The sequence below is a fragment of the Theropithecus gelada genome, chromosome 10, assembly GCF_003255815.1.
Source record: "Theropithecus gelada isolate Dixy chromosome 10, Tgel_1.0, whole genome shotgun sequence".
In the NCBI taxonomy this organism is placed as follows: domain Eukaryota; kingdom Metazoa; phylum Chordata; class Mammalia; order Primates; family Cercopithecidae; genus Theropithecus; species Theropithecus gelada.
The window spans coordinates 13,717,359-13,738,802 of NC_037678.1; the positions used below are offsets into that span (position 1 = coordinate 13,717,359).

Consider the following 21,444-nt stretch of genomic DNA (forward strand, 5'->3'; position numbering starts at 1 on the left):
CCCCGTTGAGATGGAATGGTTTATTTAAATCAGATGTAAAGAGTAGAAAGAGACAGATTACAAACCCCATGGGTCCACTGGCCTCAGAGATGGGAAGTCTGCCCATTACCCCAGGTTTTCCTGGTCCTAATCTCCTCTGAGAGCTGAAGGTTCTTGCTGGTGTCCCCTAACTGCTCCAGGGACACTGTCAGCTCATGGCGTCGTGTTGTAGACCCTGTAGTTGTCCTTCTGTGTGATGTGCAGCTTCCAGGGAAAGAGACGCCTCTGGGAGGGGAGGCCGCGAGCCTTCCGTACCATAAGCACCACGTCCTCATCTGACAGCAGCCGAACCAGATCCCCTTCAGCGTCCCGGTAATTCAGGGCGATGTCCTCCCTCTGGAACTCCCGCCTGCATGGGAAAAGTCAGGGATAATCAAAGGGCCTAAGCATGGGGTAGGGGTAGGAAGAGGGGGTAAAAAAGTTTTATGTCCTGAAGCCAGGAGTGAGAAAAGGTCAGAGCCTGACACAAGCCTGTGTCATCCAAATAATCCAACCTCCCATTGTACAGATGGGGATATCGAGGCCTAAAAGGGAGAAGAGGCTGGGTGTGGTGGCTCACACCTGTAATTCCAGCATTTTGGGAGGCCAAGGTGGGCGGATCACCTGAGGTCAGGAGTTCGAGACCAGCCTGGCCAACATGATGAAACCCTGTCTCTACTAAAAATACAAAAATTAGCTGGATGTGGTGGCATGCACCTGTGATCCCAGCTACTCAGGAGGCTAAGGCAGGAGAATCACTTGAACCCGGGAGGCAGAGGTTGCAGTGAGCTGAGATTGCACCACTGCATTCCAGCCTGGGCAACAGAGTGAGACTCCATCTTAAAAAAAAAAGAGAAGAGACTTTCACAGGAAATTAGTGGCACAGCCTGAAGTGTCTTGTGTATAAATGTGCTAAAAGCTTAAGAGTTGTGAAGAAGAGTAGGTTTGACTGGGCACAGAGTAGGGCCGTATAAAGCCTCAGAGAGAAACCTGTGTGAGGCTATTGAGGAGAACCTTGTAAGGACAGGAACTGTCTGGCCTGGGTGCAGGAAGATGCGCATCCTTCTACTTAGCTGCTGTACATAGAAATTGATCTGAACTTTCTACCAGTAGTTTGACAACGTGGGCCAGAAGGCTGTGAGACTTGCAAATGCTTTAATCCCCAAATCTACTTCTTGAGCATCATTACAAGGAAATGATCAGATAAGTCATCAAATAGGTGAACTAAGATGGTCTGTACAACATTGTTTAGAGTAGTAAAAAAGTAGAAGAAATCCTAAGAGGCCAGTAAAAGCACATGGCCATATTAATGATGTAGCCACAGAAAGGTTTTGTGCAGCCAAAGTAACTTCTGTGTGTGCATGTGTGTGTGGGGTGTAAGTACTGAAGAAATCTGAGTGTACATCACTAACGAGGGGGGTAAAAATATGAGGTGATTTCACTTCTTCGTATCTTTCTGACATGGTTACTGACATTTCTTATATATATATATATATATATATATATATATATATTATATATATAAATAATGAGTTGCTACAACTTTTACAGTCAGAAACGTAACAGTGCGATTACCGTTCTGTAAAATAACTGTCCAGCAATGTCCTGGACCTGGGGCGGGTAGTGAGTCCCTGAGGGTGGATGGCTCAAGTCCAAGGCTTTTAGCCAGAGAGACTTTAGCTCCAGCTGCAGATCCGGATCTAAACCCACAACTTGTGTGAGCTCAGCCAAGTCCCCTAACCTCTCTGCGGCTTCCCCACTCGTCTCTAAAGTGGGGAGATGCTACCTAACCTGTAGGACTGGGCTGTGGATAAAACGAGAAGACAAAGTACATGCAAAACCCCAGCACCTTCGTACTAGTGTTTAACATTTCTCCCTGCGCTCTCTTCTCCAGAGTGTCTGGCTCCCCAGCCCCATTCCCAGTCCCTCACCTCGTGAGCTCCAGCAGGTCTTTGAATAGGGGAGTGCTGCTAAGATCTTCCTCCACTGCGATGTCTCTAAGGGGGTGACAGGCTGGGGTAAGGAGGCATCAGGCTGGAAGTGGGGTGTGGGGTGGGGAAAAGGGGAATGAGGCTGGCCAGGCCACCCTGGACGTTGATGTCTTGTTACAGCATTGTGGCTCATCTGGGAGCCACTGGTGGCTTTGGAGTGGGAGAGGGACCCAAGAGAGGGTGATACGAGAGGTGGCGGTGGTAGGGATGGCAGGAAGGCTGGACAGGCCCCTCCCTCCCAGGCCACAAACTTGACAGTGCTGATGGTGTCTTCGTAGAAGTAGCAGCGCAGCCAGTTGGTGGGGTCGTCCTCCTCAGGGAAGTCTTTGAGGATCTTCACGAAGGAGAGAGGGAAGATGCCTGTGGCTCCCCGGACAGTGCCCTGCAGAGGAAGAGAAGGGATGCCAGGCTGGTGAGAGGAGAGGCAGCAGAGCCACACCTCGGAGCCCTCAGCCCCGTTCTAATGACGGGGAAAGGCAGACGAGGTCCTGGTCTTCTTCCGTAGAGGGAGGAGAGAAGGCGAGGAAGTTCACTGAGCTGGTCACTTCTAAGAAGGCTTATATTTGGGTTTTACAATATGTCAGGGTCTGGATTTATGTAGAAAGCTGCTTTTGTCTCACTCATTCACTCATTCATTCAACAAAGACTTCTTGAGAACCAGCCACTTGACAGGCTCTGGGCTCTCAAAATAGATAAAAGTCCTTGGGCCTGGCGCAGTGGCTCACACCTGCAATCCCAGCACTTTGGGAGGCTGAGGTTGGCGGATCACCTGAGGTCAGCCTGGCCAACTGGGCGAAACCCCGTCTCTACTAAACATATAAAAATTAGCCAAGCATGTTGGCGCATGCCTATAATCCCAACTACTCGGGAGGCTGAGGCGGGAGAATCACTTGAACCTGCGGGGTGGAAGTTGCAGCAAGCCAAGATCGCACCATTGCACTCCAGCCTGGGCAACAAGAGTTGAAACTCTGTCTCAAAAAATAATAATAATAATAATAAATAATAATAAGTCCTTGCCCCCATGGAGTTTCCAGTACGATGGAGAATGACAGGGTGCGCACGCTGTGAACAATGACCTATCCAACGAGTCCGATGGTGGCAGGTGTTACAGATGAAAATAGAACATGGAAGGAAGAGGATGAGGGATGAGGAAGGGCCTGCTGCTGATCCCACTCACTCATTCATTCATCAGATACAATTGTGCCTCTGCTCTAGATCACGTAGCCACAAATCAGACCCAGACCCGGCCACGGCCTGGGCTTTGGGCACATGTTCTGTTCATCTTCACAACAACCCTATGGAAGACGGATTATTTACATGCCATTTTGCAAACATATTAACCAAGGCTCAAGGTGGTTCCTTCCCTGCCCCTGAGGCCGGAAGTTAGCTAGCGAACTGATAAGTAGGACTTTCCGGAAAACAGGAAGGCAATACATGCTTTCTATTTCTAGAAAGTGACCCAGAGATACTCCTCAGGCAGCTGTAAGAGCCCTGAATTCCTGAGATGGAAATCTATGATTAGGGTAAAATGGAAACTGCTAAACTGGCTAAACCAGTGGTTACTACAAGCTCCTCTGCAGGGCCTGGACGCCAGGGACCCAACCCAACTCTTAGAGGTCCTGGGACCCCCGGGAGCTGACCCTGCCTCTGGGTCTGTCCCAGAACCTCCTTCAGGCACTCCCCACAGGAGCACTAAGTCTGAAGACAGGACCTAATATGAAAGGCTGGCCCCATGCCAAGGCCCAACACAGCCACTTCCCACCTCCACTCACTGAGTGAGAACGGAGCCCTTCTGTGGGCCACGCTGGGACAAAGCAGTGACTGGGAAAGGCCCTGGCTTTGAAGTTTCATTTAGGTCTCCTAATGACCCTAGTACCTGGCCAGGCGCCACACATTCAGGCTCTGGGGCGAGCCCTGGCCATCTACTACCTCCTTTACCCCTTCCAGGAAGCCGATGAAGAAACATTTACAGAAAAGGAAACCACAAGTTTGAGCAAGTTTCCAAAGGTCCACAAAGCTAGTGAAAAACAGAGCTAGGAAATGGCCCAAACAGGCTGACTCTGAGTTCGCGCTCTTCATCAGCAGCTTTTATTGCTGCAGGCAGGGTGTGGACTGTTGTCCCATATTACACAAGTGGCTGCGATTTCGCCGCTCAGGAGCAAATTATCTGGACAGCCATGTGGTTGCTGCAACTTAGCAGTGCTGCTGGCATCTAGTGGAGAGGCCGGGATGTTGCTGAACACCCTGCAATGCTCAGGACAACTCCACACGGGACGATCTGGCCCCAGTGTCAATAGGCCCCTGCTGAGACACCCACTGCAGACCAAGAAACTAAACTCAGTAGGTGAACTTACTTGCCCTAAGCAGCCCATTTTTCAGGGTCAGAACCAAAGACAAGTGCATGGGCTCCAGAATGTTCTGCTCCCACCGAACATCTGCCTCCCCAAAGGCTGTGTCCTGCAGGCTCCCCAGCTTGCCTGGATCTCCAGGACTATCCTCAGATTGCATCTCTTCCTTGAGGCCTTCTAAGATGGTCCTCAGTCTCTGAAGCATACAATGCCTGAGGCAACCTCACCTCCAGCCTCACCTCTAATCTCAGCCTAATCTTACCTGCATTCTCACCTCCATCCTCACCTCCAATCTCACCTCCATCCTTATTCCCAACCTCATCTCTAACCCCACTTCCAACCTCACCTTCATCCTCGACTCCAAACTCACTCCCATCCTCACCTCTAATCTCACCTCCAAACTCACCTTCCTCACCTCTATCCTTACCTCCATCTTTACCTCTAACCGCATCTCCATCTCACTTCCATTCTCATTTCCATATTCACCTCTAATCTCACCTCCAATCTCACCTCCACCCTCACCTCCAATCTCACCTCCATGCTCACCTCCATCCTCACCTCCAATCTCACCTCCATCCTCACCTCCAACCTTACCCCCAATCTCACCTCTATCCTCACCTCCACCCTTACCTCCATCCTCACCTTCACCCTCATCTCCATCCTCACCTCCAGCCTCATCTCCACCCTCACCTTCCTCACCTCCAATCTCACCTCCACCCTCACTTCCATCTTCACCTTTAATTTCACCTCCAACCTCACCTCCAATCTCACCTCCATCCTCACTTCTGAACTCACCTCCAGCCAGTCTTTGTTGATCCGACTGAGGAGGAAGATCACATCTCCGACTTTGAAATTCAGCTCCAGTTTGCTGTTTCCAGTGAAGTCAAATAGAGCCTGAGGAGAAGCGTGCAGTAAGGAGGGAAGGAGAAAACACTCACTGAGTTCCTACAGAAGTGCCTTACATACTTTAGTCTCCCATTTTACAGATGTAGAAACTGAGGCTCAGGGAGCATAAGCGACTTGTCTGAGGCCATCTCATTTTTTAGTGGAGGAGCTGGGAATTGAACCCAGGTCTCCCTGACTCTAGGTTGGGTGCTCCTTCCAGACCTGGTCGGGGTGAGCACACACGGAAGGGTTCGAACTCTCTGGGCTGAGCACTCACCCTGGTCCCCAGGCTTCATCGCAGGCTGGGCCTTGTCTGAGTCATCTCTGCGGCTTCCATGCCTAAGGCAGGGCCGACTCAGAGGAGGCTCAGGCAAACTGACCGGAGGAGCGTACGGATGGAAGCGTTCCCCTCTGGCTCCGCACGCTGGTCACATTCCCTCCCCTTAGCTGGGCTCTGGGATGCCCAGTGGCAGAGGCTGAGGCTGTAACCCCTTCCTTCCTCCAGGTGCTCAGCACTCTCCCAGGCACACAGCAGCGCCCAGCAGGACAGGCCCAGTGGCTGGCAGGTGGGCCAAGACCGATGCCCAAAGTGTGAGAGCCTGGCCAGCACGGGGGTGGGGGATACCTCTGCTCTCGGAGCTGCCATGCGGTCAACGCTGTTGCCTTGCGGGGACACACTCTTGCTGTGGAGAGAGAAGAGGGGCTTGTTAGCCCTGTGATTCTCTCAGGGCCCAGCTTCCTGCTTCTGTGTCCAGAGGAGCCCCTTGCAAGGAGCGGGGAAGGCGAGGGAGAGAGAAGATGCTGAAATGTGGCTGCAATTCCTTCTCCAGGTGGGCACACTTGTCCCCAAATCCTCACAACCACTTTGGAGGTAGGGTTGTTTTCCCTTCTTTATGGACCAGGAAGCCAGGCTCAGAAAGCAGGTGGGGAAGGGGATACATGCTCATTCCATGCCTTTCACTTGCCAAAGTGTTCAGATTTGTTCGTTTCTCTGCTCCCTACAACCAAGCTCTGATGTAAATGTGACCATTGTAATTTTTCAGCAGAGGGAAACTGAAGGTTGGAGAGGTAAAGTGCCTTGCTCTGGGGCCCGTGGCTGCCACGTGGCACAGCTGGAATTAAGACACACCTGACTGTGTGCACAGGGGAGATGCCAGGCATGGAGAGGACCCTTGGAGACATTGGTGGGAGGAAGCGGAGGGAGGAGCTGGTGGGGAGCTCAGGAGTTCCGTCCTGCTTTTTCCAGAATTGTTAGTAGCAGCAACCTGGGCTTTGGAAGTCAAGCAGTCTATGAGTGGCTGAATTTTTGGTGGGAGGGATGGGATTTTTGGAATAAGGGAGGAGCAGTGTGCCCTGGAGGCCAGCGTGATACAACCAGAGCCACAGCTGGCCCCACGGAGCTCCAACACACCAGGAGAAGGCATTCCCAGAGCTGCTCAGAGAATGTTTGTGGATAAGGCAGCTCTTCTCTCCTCTCTGCCCCCAATTCTTTCCAGGCACCCAGAGTTTCTGGGTCATCCCCAGTGGTTGCTGTGGCACCAGACTCTCCAGAGTCAATATCCCAGTCCTTGTCTTCCAGTCCTTATGATCACATTGAAAGGCACACACTCTCTGTCCCTCCAAACCTGAACACTACTTTCTAAACCCATTGAATAAACCAAATCACCCTGGAGTGTCCAGGGATATGGCTGATCTGTATTTTCCTTCTCTCCTTTTGGGGAAAAGAGATGCTTTTCCAGCAGGGACCCAGGGCTCTGGCCATGTGGAAGCCCAGGGGCTGGTCACTTACACTTTCCGGGTGCGCGGGCGGAGCCGGCGGAGTGCCTGGGGCACCTGCTCTGAGTCATAGGGTGACTGGTAAAAGAAGATCCGGACGTCCTCGTCCATCAGCACCCAGACCGGCAGGCTGAGCAGGCTCTGTGTGGGTGAGACAGCAGAACCGGTGGGGTAGTCAGCAGAAGGATCTGGACACCCCAGCCCGGATGTCCCATCCCCGAGCCCTGACATCAGCCCACCTCTCTTTACTAATGCATGTTGCCTGATAGCAGAAACACGTTGTTTAAAAAAAATAAGAAAACTCAGCATGCTGAAGGTAACACTTCACAAGCTCTGCTCCTGGGTCCAAGGTCACGAGAGGGACCAGGGGCTTGAGAAGAGTCCCTTCAGAAAAGACTTAAAGTTTTCCAGAAACAGCAATAATGGAGATGACAAGTAACATGATCTGGTGGTGACTTCACCAGGTGGGTATCACATGCATGCCCTTGCTCCATCTCATGGCATCCCATGAGTTAGGATCAGAGAGGTGAAGGGATCTGCCCAAGACCACACAGCCTAGCAGGGGACAGAGCTGGGGCACCCAGAGCCGTCTGTCACTAAAGGCTACCCAAAGCTCAAGGTGAGACAACAGTCGGCGGGGGTGGCGGCTCCCAAAATAACCCAAATTAACAACAGTTGGTGGCATTATAGCCTACAAAATGCTTCCTGATACTTTATCTTATATCATAGTTAGGGAAACTGAGGCTTGGAGAGGGAAGTACCTGGCCCTGAAGAGCAGAGCTAAGTGGCAGGACCCAGACTTGAGCCCTAGTGTCCTTGTTTCATCCAAGCTGGTTACACCCACCACGATGCAAAGACCTTGAAGTTGTGAGGACGCGAGCACCGAGCGCCTGGCAGGGTCATCTCACCAAACTCCAAGCATACAGGTCTGGGGACACTGAGGTTGGCTTTGGGTACTGAGGCCCCAGAGGCACCCAGAGCCCTGCAGAGGATCTCATGGGGGCAGCAGGTTGAGGTGGGGTCGGGGAACTTTGTCCGAGAGGAACTGGCGACGCAGAGTCGGGAAAAGGCTGTCATATGGGCACAGCCTGGGAGGTGTTTCAGGAGCCAGGGGCTCCTGGGATCGAATCTCAGCTCTTCCTGTCACCAGCTGGGTGGCTTTGGGCAAACCTGGCTCCAGATAGTCATTAATAAAATGGGGACAATAATAGCCTCTCCCTTGTGGGATTGTGTGAGAATTAAATAAGTAAATATATGCGTAATCCTTAGAACAGGCGTATAACAGGTGCCCATCAAAGTTGGATATCATCATTGTTACTGTCATTTTCATTACAATGAGGCACAGTGGGTAAGAGCTGAAACCCTGGGGTCACAGAGATGTGAGTAGTTCAAATCTCATCCCACTACCTAACTGCTCTGTCACACTTAACTCACAAGTTACTGGGGAATTAAATAAGATTATTCATGTATCCATAAACGTGTATCAAGAGCTTTCCGGTTGCCAGTCAAAGCTCTTCACGTAGTTCCAGGCAATTGTCATTATCACGTGATTCACATTCTTCATGAGGGCAGGGTGAGACCAGTGGGTACGACTTATGGAGAGTTGGGCTTTTCTCATAGCTGCCCAACAATGGGACAAGCAGCCTTGGTCAGGGCAGAGTGGTAGTGAGCTCCCCGTCTCTGAGGGTATGCAAGCACAGGATGGGGTGGCCATGGCAGAGATTCCTGCACTGAATGGTCTCTGACTTCCAGGAACCCAATCGGACACAAAGAGGCAGAGATGGATCCTCTGGGCTGCTGGTTGCTAAGACCAGGTGTGGAATGAGGAGCCCCAGTTTCCCAGCCTCACCTCCTACCTTCTCTTCCTCTTTCCCTCCATCCCTCCAGAGTCCACTCCCCTATTCTAGCCCAGGGGGAGAAGGATGGAGCCTCAGCCACCCTGAAGGAGCAGCTGGAGCCCACTCAGCTTCCCTCCCTCCCTCTTCCCTGCTCAGAGCCCAGGATTCCTGCAGCTACCTGCTCTCTCCTCCTTCCTCCCACCTCCTCTGCCCTCCATCTGCTCCCTTCCTCCATCAAGAGTCAAGATCTCTCACATTCTGGAAGCAGGTTCACAGTTTACAAAGCACTTTCTCATCCTGTTCTCGACAGATCCCAACTTCACTCCTGTGATACTAGAGGGCACTGCTCCATTTCACAAGTGTGAAAACCAAGGCCTAGAGAGGATGGGCAACTCACCCCAAATCACCCAGCCAGTCAATGTCGAGTCAAAACTAAAGGACCCTATAGTCCAGTGCTCTTCAGCCGTGAGGACGCCTCTGGGCTGGGAGGAGGGCTTCCCTTGCCAGCTTCCTGAGGTCGCTATCAGGCCTCTAGTGACGGTGCACTCACTGCCACCTCAGGAGGAACACTGCCCCTTTCCTGGATGGCTCTGGCTGGTGGAAGTCCTTTCCGGGCCACCTTGGCCTCTGCCTTTAAGATACTCCTTCCTCTATGCTCCCATCTCATAGAGATGCAGAGTTTGCAGGTCGGAGAATACACAAGGACCCCCAGCCAAGACCCATGAGTGTAGCTAAAATCCAGCCCATGCTCAGGTGAGGGGGTGTGTTGTTCCAGAGGAGACCTTCTCTAGTTTGCACAAAGATGCTACGTGGCCACAACCCCATGATGGAGGCACACATATGTCTCCGTGTGATCTTACGATCCACCTGTTGGCATTCCCATGGGACAGTGGGTACCTTGGGGGCAGGCTCTGTATGGAATTCACCTTTGTATCTTAACACCTGGCATAGACATTTACCTGTGGGCTTAGAGCATTAAATGAAGACTTGTCAATTCCAAGTGTGGCTCCTGTAGCTTCTCCATTGCTCCTGCTCCTATCCCTGGAACCCTAAGGACACATCCTGTTTTTCTCCCCAGACCAGGCCTTTAGGGATTGAAGATGGGGCCATCAGAGCCACAGAGCCAGCTCCAGTTCCCAAAGCCATACACAGGGATGGTACTTGGGCTCCCCCACCAACACTCCATGCCCTTCCACGTGCCAAGGTGGCAAGACCCACTGGTACCTTCATGTAGGCGTTGAGGGCAGGTATCCGCATCTCGGCGATCTCCTGTTTCACACCCATGTAGACTTTGGCTGAGAAGAGACAAATAGCTGTCCTAGGAGCCTGGCCCAACACGGCCCCGGGGTTCAGGGCTGCCCCTGCAGGCCAGGAACCCTGGCCGGAGCCCCTTCCCGATGGCTCAGCATTCTTCCCTGTTATCTTTTCACAGCGCTGAAGTGGCCACTCTGGCACCACCCAACTTTCATCCTCTGAGTTGTGCTATCACCAGCTGATATTTTTCTTCTCTTATTTTTTATTTACTGCCTGTTCATCCAAACACACACACACACGCACACACACACACACACACACACGACTCAGGACAGTGGCAACACTGGTTGCACATTCAAGCTGCCCGAGGAGCTTGTAAATATCTCACTGTGTAGCACTTGCCCCAGAACAATTAAAAGAGAATCTCTGGGGGTGGGACTCAAGAACCGGGATTCTTTCCATCTCTCAAGGCACTTCCACATACCACCATAGTTAAGAACCATGGGTCTAGAATCATGCCCAGATGAATTAACATTTGTTGAGTGGATGAATGAACAATTCCTCAAGCTCAAAGGCAGAGGGTTCTGGAGGAAAAGGAAATATGATGGGCTACCAAGAGACAAATGTCTCCTCCAGGTGCCTTCAGGTGGGCGCACTGGTGGAACTATTCACCTCGAGAACCCCCACGAGGAAGCAAGCCTGAAACTTGCCTGGCTCCTGGTGTCCAGGAGATGGACAGAGGTGGTGGTGGTGGCGGTAGGAGGCTCTGGGCTAGAGCTAGACATTTGGGAGTTAGGAGCAAGAAGGTGACAATTAAAGTCCCAGACATGGGTCAGTTTGCCAGGGTGAGTGTTTGGAATGAGAAGACAAGGCAGGGGACAGAGGATGTCCGCTCAGAGGATCCCCACCTTCCAAGGAGCAGCAGAGAAGGTTGATTCTGTAACAGAGAAGCTGAAGGAATCTCTAGTAAGGTAGGAAGGGTATTGGGAGACACTGGTGCCTCCGGAGGTTGGAGAAACCTTAACAGAGGAAGGAGTAGGGTGTGAAGATGAGGCTTGGCACTGGTCATGGAAGCCAGAAACGATGGGTCATGGCTCATCTCACCATGAGCGGAATTTCTGTGGAGTAGTCAGAGCTAAACCAAGCTGGGAGGATGGCCATGCCAAGGTGAGACAGTGGGCGAATGTGATTGCCAAAGGAAGAAGAAAGAGATCTTTGGGGGTCCTGTGGGCACGGAGGCTCAGGGAGGCTTGCTGTAAGAATGCTGTTTCACGGCTCAGGATTGTTTAAAGACAGAAGAGGGTTGAGGCTGTGGAGACGCTTAGCAGAGGAAGTTGGTATATCAAGGGAAAGATGAATATACAAGGAAAAGGAGGAGTAGATTGTCAGGGGAAAGCCCCAAAAGAGAGAGGAGGGAAAGTAATGGAGCCTGAGAGGGGAGGCTGGCTTAGAGCAGGCAACAGTTCTGGGGGGAGCTTCCAGTTCCTTGACGGGGCTGGATGAGAAGGAGCGGAGTCATATGCTGAGACAGAGAGACAGGGACAGAAAAAACAAGCTGGAGGTGGGGTTGGAGCCCTGAGGCTTGGAGAAGGGAGACAGTGGTCCCTGTCTCTGGCCCGCAGGGCATGAAGAGCGCCACTGAGACCACCCCCTTGTAACCCATTCGTGATGGGGTTTCCTCCCACGGGGCAGGTGCTAAGCAACTAAGGGCTTGGCGCTGTCCAAGGTGGATGTTAGGATCCAGCTGGGGAGGAAGGACGAGGAGACCAGGGGGCAAGGGGACTGTTTGTAAGCAGAGGTGTGAGGCTACCCAACTTCCTGGCAGGACAGGGGAAGAAGGAGAGCCACAGGGACGCTAGAAGCCAAGACTATAAAGTCAGAGGGCTGATCTCGTGGGAGGAAGCTGAGGGCAGGCAGGGAGGTGAGTCAGTGTGTTTAGGGACCAGACTGGTGGATTCCTGTCTCTAAGGAAGGGAGGCCGGGTGCTGACGTGCTCCAGACTGTGGCCTCCTGGTAGTGGACAGCAGGAGCGAGTGGCCACCACTGTCATCAGAGCTCCAGGGCTGTGAGGCTAGAGTGCTTGGGGTGGAAGCCACAATGTGAGGCAGGGGGAGCCGTGTGGGGAGGGCTTGGCAGTCCATGACTGCCGGGAGTGGGGGCTATAAACTACATGAACAGTTTTCACTGGGGTTGAGATCAAATCACGGAACAGTGTCAGGGGCCATGGAAGGAAGGAGAGTCAGCAGCTCTGCAGCGGTAGGACAGGAGTGGCTGCCTACCTGGGAGTGTGGGCAGGGTACAGGCCAGGGTGCTACTCTTGCTGTCTGGCCCAAAGCGCTCCTCCAGCTTGCTCTGCAAAGCATAGAACTGGCGGTAGCGGCGGTAGATGAGGTACTTGGATCCTCCTTTCGTCTTCACCTCGATGACGAAAACCTAAGGAGGACAGGGTTTGTGGGGAGGGCTCAGGGGCCAGGAGCAGAAGCCAAAAAAAGGCAGAGGGGAAAAGGGGAGGAGGATAAGGATGCAGAAGGGTCTCTGGAGAAGGAGACCCGTGTCAAGTCAAAAGGCTGGTGCCCCAGAAGCAGATGAGCTTTGCTGAAAAACAAAAACAAAAACAAAACAAAACAAAACTGGAAAAAGAGAGGAAGTGAGACCTAGTGTTAGAGGCAAGAGCCCTTGGAAATAGGCCAAACACGTACTCAGGCCCAAGAAATGAGGAGCCATGCCTTGGAGGTCGTGGTGCAGAGTGAACCTACCCCTGGCTGTGTTGCAGGTGCAGGATTCCTCCTCCATCTGTGTCTGAATATGACAGGGGTGTTGTGGGGGCAACACTAAAGTCCCTCACCCCCGACTCTCCAGGTGGAGGTTCAGAGGTCAAAGGACGCAATCAGGATTTCTCAAACTTAGTACCATGCTGGGGCCGGATAGCTCTTTACCGGGGACAGGGCTGTCCTGTGCATGGTGGGGAGTTTAGCAGCACCCTGGATTCTACCCACTAGATGTGAAATAGACCTGCCCCAAGATGCAATAATCAGAATCTCCCAGGGTAATGTCAAATGGGCAAAATTGGTCCTGTTGAGAGCCACTGAGATAGAAGTTAAGAGATCAGAGAATTGGAGGTTCAGAGGTCAGAGGACAAGGTTCAGAGGTCAGCTGGGTGGAAGTTCAGAGGTTCTAGGGTGAAGGTCCAGGAGTCTCTCTTACAAAGTGACTGGTGAAGCCTCTCTTCTCCTCGATGTCAGCGATGTTGGCTGAGATGGCAACATCATCCGGAAGCTGTTCAAAGTCACTGTGCGTAGCAGAGGAAAAGAAATCCTGGTTATCACTCTGATGTATTTTGTGGGCCCACCGGATATGAGGTAGAGTGCAAAGCAAACCGATGTTGTGGATCCAACATTCGTCTCTTAGCACCCCTTCCCAGGCCAGGTCCTGCCACTGACCCTGGGAATATGGAGACAAGAAGACACAGTCCAGGCCTTGAGTGTAGGAATAGGAGGCTGGCGGCCTTACTGAGTATAGGAATGGGAAGCTGGCGGCCTTACTGAGTGTAGGAATGGGAAGCTGGCGGCCTTACTGAGTGTAGGAATGGGAAGCTGGTGGCCACGTTGAGTGTAGGAATGGGAAGCTGGTGGCCACGTTGAGTGTAGGAATGGGAAGCTGGTGGCCACGTTGAGTGTAGGAATGGGAAGCTGGCAGCCACGTTGAGTGAAGGAATGGGAAGCTGGCAGCCATATAGCAATAGCCAAATTATAGTCTAACACATTGCTGTCCATTGCACCATGATGGGTCTGAGCCAAACATCACCATCCAGCTCCTGTTTTCCAGCCTCCCTTGCAGTTAGGAGCAACCATGTGACCTGTTCTGGCCAATGAGACCTAAGAGGAGGCGTGGTGCAGGGGGCTCCCCAGAGTGCTCACATATCATTGCCTTTTTGAGGATTTCCCCAACCTGGGCACAATTAGGCAGTCTCTCTATGGGGCACTCCCCAGAGTGCCTGCTTTCCTGATCCCAAGGGATGAACAAGCTCAGTATGGTCTACCCCTTTGAAAGCAGTCTTGAAGCAAGTGTGACATCCAGACCTACAGCAGCTATGTTGTCTCCATGAAGCAAGACATGAGAAAGGCTGAAGGAATCTCTGGGGTGCTAGTCCTAATGTCACTGGCCTACAGAACCAACTATGGCTTACCTCTGGCCTTTTTTTTTTTTTTTTTTTTTGAGACAGAGTCTTACTCTGTTCCCCAGGCTGGAGTGCAGTGGTGTGAGCTCAGCTCACTGCAACCTCCGCCTCCCAGGTTGAAGTGATTCTCCTGCCTCAGCCTCCCAAGTAGCTGGGATTACAGGGCAAGCCACCACACCCAGATGAGTTTTGTATTTTTAGTAGAGACGGGGTTGCACCATGTTGGCCAGGCTGGTCTCAAACTCCCGACCTCAAGTGATCTGCCTACCTCGGCCTCCCGGGACTTCTTGTTAGGTGACCAAATAATTAATCCCCTGTTTGTTTAAGCCATCGTCAGTTCCTCCATTCCCTGCAGCCTAACGCATTTCCAACAGACACATTACCGATTTCTTGTTGTTCCTAAGTTATGATCGGGAGAGGCTGGGTACTGTTTGGATGTGGAGGTAAAAGAAAAGGCACTGTCAAGAGTGACACCCACACTTCTGGCCGGGAATGGGGGGGCAGGGTGGATGGACTCAGTTTGGGGCATGCTAATTTGAGAGGCCTGTTGTATAGCTCAGGATCTCAGCATGGGAGGTCTCAGCTAAAAGGGGCGAGGTAGGAATAACCTTCTGCCTGTGGCTTGTGGCTGAGACCCCCGCTCCTGACACGGTGAAGAGCTATCAGGGAACAGAGGAGGGGTCTGAGAGGGACAGATAGGGGAAGAGGAAACAGACTTCCAAGGAGTGGGGGAAAGCACTGCCAGGAGTCTCTGAGGGGTCACTGAGTTCAGTCACTTGGAGACAGACAAGGAAAAAACAAGAAGTAACTATGATTCTTCTGGTGCAGCAAGTGGGAAACAGGAGAGAGTGGCAGGGGCAGCAGTGGTGGGGGGATTGCAGGGGCTGCCAAGTCCCAGACCCCAGAGCTGGCTGGGACCTCAGGAGTCTGTACACCCTAGTCCCAGTCCACGCCGGACCCACATGACCTGGAATCTGAGGCTGCATCAGAACTCAGGGGGCTGCCACCCAGAGGTGACTCAGGGTAGCAGTGGGCAGGTAGTGGAAATCCCCCTGCCCAGCCCCACTCACTTTCTACACTTGCTCCCTCGGTGATACCCTTAGGAGAAGCTTCCTCCTCCACTTTCTCCCCTGAGGCTGTGCTTGTCCTGGGTAATTTCCTCTGCAGTATGATAGGGTAGGAGGGGGGGGGGGGGGGGCGCACGGGAAGGAACCTAAAGGGTAGAAACAGCCCTGAGCAGGGCAGCAGGCAGGTTGGGTAATAAGAACGACAGCTACCTACCTGAGGTCACCAGGTGCTCTTCTAAGACAGTGTCACCTTTGTACAGATCAGGAGACTGAGGCATGGTAAGTTTAGCCCAAGTAAAGTCGGGAAGCTGGGATTTGAGCCCAAGCAGTAGTAGTCTGGCTCCAGAGATCTGTTACTGAACACTGCCATACTGCCCCGCACTCTGAGCCTCCCAGCAACGTGCTGTGTGAACTTAAAAAAAATCCCAGCCCATCTCGGCCTGTGTCCCCATCTAAACTAATTATAATTTTAGCAAACCTGTATGTGGCACTGCCTGTGGGCCAGACACTGTTCTAAGCCCATTAAGACATATGGGCTCCTCAGATCTCACAGCTCCAAGGGGAAAGGAAGGGGATGCTGGACACTAAACAGATAATGACATAATTCAAATGGGCATAGTGCTGGGAAGGAAAAGCACATGGCATTTTGAACTATAACAGGAGCACGGCCATTATTCTATTCCCTCAAAGAATCAATCACGCAGCAGATAGGAGAGATTGGGAGCAGGAGCTTGTACTATGGAGGCTCATGTGCTGTCAGAGGGCATCCTTGGGCTGAGGGTGGTCAAGGAGGGCTTCCCAGAAGAAGCAGCGCCAGTGGTCAGCCGGGAAAAGCAGAGAGGAGTTGGTCGCAGGACGGCATGAAAGGCCTTTCAGGCAGGGGGAACAGCAGGTGCAAAGGCCACAGCTGTGCAAGAGGGGCAAGTTCAGGGAACTGCAGGGAGCTGAGCACGTCTGGAGCACAGAGCAGGAGGCGGGACGTGATGAGAGACCAGCCGGAGAGACAGGCAGGGCCCGCTCATGAGGCGCCTTGATGCCTCGCAGACGCATTGGCAGATGCTCGAGGCACAGTCACAGCATTGGGGACAAGAAGATCAAGCTCCCTTGGGAAGATTCCTCCCTGTGCTCCGCTCCTTCCTTCCTCTGTAAAATGGGGACAGGAGAAGAACTTATGTCTCCGGGTGGTCCTGCAGTCCCATCTGTAACAAACACAGCCCTAAAATCCCCACAAGGGCAGGGACTCTCCTCACCCTACATCCCAATGCCCAGAACAGAGCCCGGGATACAGTAGGTGCTCAGTACTGCTCAATACACAGCCACTATTCTCGTCTGCATTTATGGAGTTTTTTGATGGGCAGCATAAGAATGGCCTGGCTGCCTGCAGGGCAGGCAAGAAGAGGAGCAAACTCAACCAGAAGTCCCCTAGAGTATCTGCTCCCTTGGGGACCTCACCCAGGCCCTGCTGGGCCAGGACATTCTGCCTCAAGACACACTTGCGTAGTTCACGGACTTTGGAGCCTGGCCTGGGGGAGGCTTTGAAGCCTGACCCAGGGGAGGCTGAGGTTGGAAGAATCCTTGGAGGGCAGCCAGGGCAGCTTTTCTGGCACCTGGCACACAGTAGGTGCTCAAAGCATGTCTGTTGGAACCGAACTTGCCACCCCTGAGGCAGCCCTCCCCATCTTTGGATGTCTCGCCTTGGAGTTCTAGAAAGTCCTGCTGCGCCAACCTGTGCCCTCTCCTCGTACTCTCTGCTTTGACCTCAAGCAGAACAATCCAGGCTCACTTTCAGATAAGGCCTTCGAGGTACAGGAAGACCCGTGCCCCCAGTACCTGGCTCAAGGCCTCATGAAAAGCAGTCCCTCCCCATCTGAGGGCGAAGGCAGCTGAAAGGGGACAGGGAGCAGGGGAGGGAGCACACAGTGCTGCTGGCCAGCTCTCAGAGTCATCCCCTGAACCCTGTACCCCGGAAAGCAGGAAGTGCCCAAGCCTCAAACAGCTGCTGTTTCCGGAAGGTTCGAGTTTGCGTGCGGCTGGGTCCACCAGGAGCATGTGTGGGGAGGAAGGAATTGAGGTCGGACAGCCTTACCCAGCTCCTGCACCCTGCTCTGAGGCTCAGGAAGGCCACGCAGGCTCCCCTCTAAGCATTTGCTTCTGCTGCCCTTGCCCCCACACAACCCTCAGGTTCTACTTCCAGCCCCTGGCCCCACCGTGGGCCTTCTGTTCCCCGTGTAGGCCCACACCAGCCTGGCCTGTCTCTGGTGACCCCGAGTGGCCTCCACCTAGGTAACAGGGGTCACCTGCTGTGCCAGTCCAGGGGGTGCAGGGGCCAGGCTCTGTGTCCTCAGGGCCCCTGTAGCTCAGAGCGCAGGCCTAGCTACTAAGGAAGAATTCTGAAAACACTTCCCAAGCGACGAGGCTAGACGCTGGTGAGGCTGTGCTCCAAGCCCCAGCCTTGCCAGTCATTCTCTGTGACCCTGAGTAAGTCTCTTATCCTCCCTGGGCCTCAGATTTCTAAATTGTACAATGGCAAGGTTGGACTAGAAGAATCTAAGACATTTTTCACCTCAAAGATCCATCCATTCATTCATGTATTCATTAATTTAGCAATATTTATTGAGCCCTTGGTCCTGGTGCTCAACAGGGATGAGCTACCTTCTAGGGATACAGCAGTGATCAAAACAGACAAAATGTCTCATGGAGCTTGCTTCTCATGGGGGAGCCAATGATAAAGAAAAAAATAATAAATGAGCATGTAATATTATTCCAGTAATATAAGAACTAGGCAGAAAAGGGAAATAGGGCAAAGGGTCAGACAGCAATGAGGTAAAGGCCGTCAGGAAGGCTTCTCAGAGGAGGTGACATTTGAGGCAAGCCCTGATTAGAGGAAGAACAAGCCAGATTCTGTGAATTCTGTTTGCATAGAAGATGGAAAGTCATTGCTGATCCCCATGTGAGGCAAAGGGCCCCAGTCTGGGACCCAGGACACCTGCATTTCTCTCCAGACACGGCCAGTCACTCATTGTGTGACCGTGGGCAAGTCACTCCCACTCTTGGGGCCTCGGTGTTCTCATTTGTGTCTGAGGGTGGTGAGCCACAGCTCAAAGTTTCCTTAAAGCAGTTCTGAGAGGCTGCATTTCTGAGTATTTGGGTTCTGACTCAACCCCAGCCTCTCATGTTGATCAGGGACTGCAGAAGGACTGGCCTTTTTCCCCAAGGCCTATCAGGGGCAGTGAGAAGGCCCCGGGGGCGGCCACACCCCGGCACTCACCTCTCGGCCCGCAGCTGCTGGGCCACGGCCATGGTGGGCGATGGTCCCAGGGAGCAGGTGGAGAGTCTCGCCCAGCCAGTCCCAGGCTGAGTTCACCTCTCACTTCCTCCAGCCACCCTGCGTCTCCTCTCAGCCTGCGGTCCTGGGAGTCCCCAAGAGCTGCCTTTGGGGAGGCTCAGGCCTGCTTCTCTCCACTCTGGCAGAGGCTCCTCCTCCAGGCTTTCTGGGCCTAGCCTGTGACCCACACTTCCTCTTACCTCACCTCCCAGCTGCACAGAAATTAAGGAAGTGGACCCTCGGGTGCCAGGTTTGCAGGAATCCACTTCCTTGATGCCAGTCCTTGGCACTAAGCTCAGTTGGGTATCAGAAGTTGCTCCATCAGAGATGGGGTCCCAGCCATCAGGGGGTCTTGTGACCTTGGGGAGTCACTTCTCATCCTCTGGCCCATCAAACCCAGCCCTTGTTCTCTTACTGCCAAGCCTTTGCCTGAACTCTTCCCCAGGCCTGGAATGCTGGTCTCCATTTTCCTGTGATCCCTTAGGCCCAGAATAAATGCCACCCCCTCCAGGAAGCCCTCCCGGTTCCTCTGGCCTCTGTCGTCCTAGAGTGTGAAGTTTGGTTTACGCTCCCTGGCACTCTGGGAGTGCCTTTCCTCATCCTTAGATGTCCATGTCTAGCCAATCCTCTTTCACAGGGCTGCCAATCAGTGAGTTTCACCCTCCCTGATTAAACTCTCCTGCCTCATCACCCTGTGCTCAGGAGAAAGTCCAGAGTCCTTGCTCTGCCTGCCTCCTATGCCCTTGAAGCCCTGCAGCCTTCCCCAACCTCCACTCCTGAGCTCCCTTTTTCTCACTGGCCTCCTTTCCATTTCTAGAATGTTCTAAGACGTCCGCCCCAAGGCCTTCGTGCATGGTGTTCCCTCTGCTGGAACGAGCTCTTCACTGCCTCCTTTGCATCTCAGCTTAGAAGTTACGTCTTTAGTGAGAGCTTCCCTGACCGCTCACCCTAAATTAAGGCCCTCCCTACCACATTCTCTCACAAGTCCCTGCACGTCTACTGCAGAGCACTCATAACTATTGTCATCGCACAGTCGTTTGTGTATCTGTGTGTTTAATGACTGCATCCCTGGCTAGCAGCGTGCCTGGCACACTGCAAGCACTCAACCAATATTCAGTGAATGAATGAAACTCTGCTAGTCAGTGACTGCGGCTCCTAACAGGTGTGGCTATTTGATTCTGAAGGGACCTCTCTGAGAAGATGTCCCCAGGAGTCATTGGCACAGCCACACCCAGTAACTCCCCGTCAGCCACACACGCTCACACACTCATATTCATAGATGCAGAGCAGAAAGGCGTTTTAAACTACTTCACACATTCAAGTCTCAGCTAAAAAACAAGAAAGCATAATTTTCAGGTAGAATCAAAGACAGGGGTCAGGAATCTGTACCAGGGAGAGGAGAACGTGGCCCAGAGCCCATGGGAAAACCAAGACTGGATATGCTTGTTGGGCTGAGATTTTAATGCCAAATCTGGGACTATGTACAGGCCACAGGTCCTGCTGTTGGCAGAAAGTCAAATCTGAGCTCTCAGTGTAAAGTGAGTGTCAGAACCGATTATGGGAACAGAGTTTCTCAGCCGTCAGCTTGGAGTCACAGCAGGAGTTGAGGTCCTCTCGCAGGCCATGGGTGGAACAAGGGACGTGTGTACCAGATCAACCTCAAGCCTGCCCTCTGCACTGGTGTAAGGCCCAGATATAAGCTATCCATGTGGTGCAGAAATCCTAAACTGAGGCATTATATAAAAACAGTGTGGAGTCAGTGACTCCACAGGGTCTACTCTGTCAACTCACAGACCAAAACTACAAATCGTGAGCTGTGAAAGACAGCTCAGAGCCTCCACATCATGAAGAATTCACACCCGAAGAACTAGAAATAATACAAACAGTAAGTCTGATGAGTTGCTGGTGTCTCAGGGCTCCCAGGCTACAGGATGAAACAATGAAACACAGAAATAACAGAGCAGCGTTATTAGTGCAGGTGTCTGTAAGTACCAAGAGGTGCAAGCACACGGCCATAACTGAGGGAAGAGGAGGACATTGGCCTACAGTTGGTCAGGAAGGACAGGAAATGGCAAAACAATTTTAGCAAGCAAGCATGATACAGAATTTGCAGGCGATTGTGTAAACAGTGTGTGTAGTATATGCCTACAGTTGGAAACACATATTTGTGTATAAACACATACAGCTGGCATAAGCAAGTGTAAGTGCGTTTCTGTTGTGTCTATAAAAAAGCATATAATGTGTATAGTGGTGGCATTGTGACTATGAGAGAATATGCTTAGATGTTTGGATCGCAGTCGGTGCCCAAATGAGCATTAACACAAGTACATTTATAATAGGTGAACTCAGGCAAGATAACACGTCCTTTTTGAACCTTTCTTCTTCACCAATCTGTAAAATAGTCTTGCCTAATTCAGTTGTAGTAGGAATTAATAGAAAAATGTATAAAAGTGCCTAGACACATGGAAATTTCTTATTCCTTTTTTTTATAGTGTTCAGTGTATATCTGTGTGTGTGTGTGTGTGTGTGTATGTGTCAGGTGGGTCAAGCCCTCAAGTTTACCTTCCCAGGTTTTTTCATGGCTTGTCTTCCTAACCCCGGCCCTCGCCACCCCCAAGAAACCTCCTGTGGCCCTGACTCAGCCACTGGGAAGCCACTTCTGCACCTGGGGGACAAAGGTGTCCAGGGAAGAGCCCGTGACGGGTCAGCTCTTCCCCTCCTCCCCTCTTTCTCTCCTTTTTTTCTGTCCCTTCACACGGTTCTGC

General features: G+C 52.3%; 1 protein-coding gene and 1 long non-coding RNA gene across 3 annotated transcripts in view; one reads left to right on the plus strand and one right to left on the minus strand.

Annotated features, from left to right (window-relative positions):
• NCF4 (neutrophil cytosolic factor 4) lies at positions 1 to 18,856 on the minus strand. 2 transcript variants are annotated; one of them, XM_025399161.1, is made up of 10 exons: positions 18,623 to 18,856; positions 13,315 to 13,399; positions 12,390 to 12,543; positions 10,081 to 10,151; positions 7,032 to 7,159; positions 5,868 to 5,925; positions 5,153 to 5,251; positions 2,261 to 2,391; positions 1,950 to 2,015; positions 1 to 388 (listed from the first exon to the last, which is right to left on the minus strand). In XM_025399161.1, the coding sequence occupies exons 1-10, from the start codon at positions 18,652 to 18,654 to the stop codon at positions 193 to 195; spliced, it is 1,020 nt and encodes a 339-aa protein (XP_025254946.1). In that variant the 5' UTR covers positions 18,655 to 18,856; the 3' UTR covers positions 1 to 192. The 2 variants fall into 2 exon arrangements, with proteins under 2 accessions (XP_025254946.1, XP_025254945.1); XM_025399160.1 differs by having other exon boundaries at positions 1,950 to 2,391.
• The window catches only part of LOC112632941, a 25,961-nt gene continuing 11,647 nt past the window's right edge, over positions 7,131 to 21,444 (plus strand). Inside the window, exon 1 of the long non-coding RNA XR_003121463.1 lies at positions 7,131 to 7,482. This is a non-coding gene — a long non-coding RNA (uncharacterized LOC112632941). The remainder of the gene's footprint in view (positions 7,483 to 21,444) is intronic.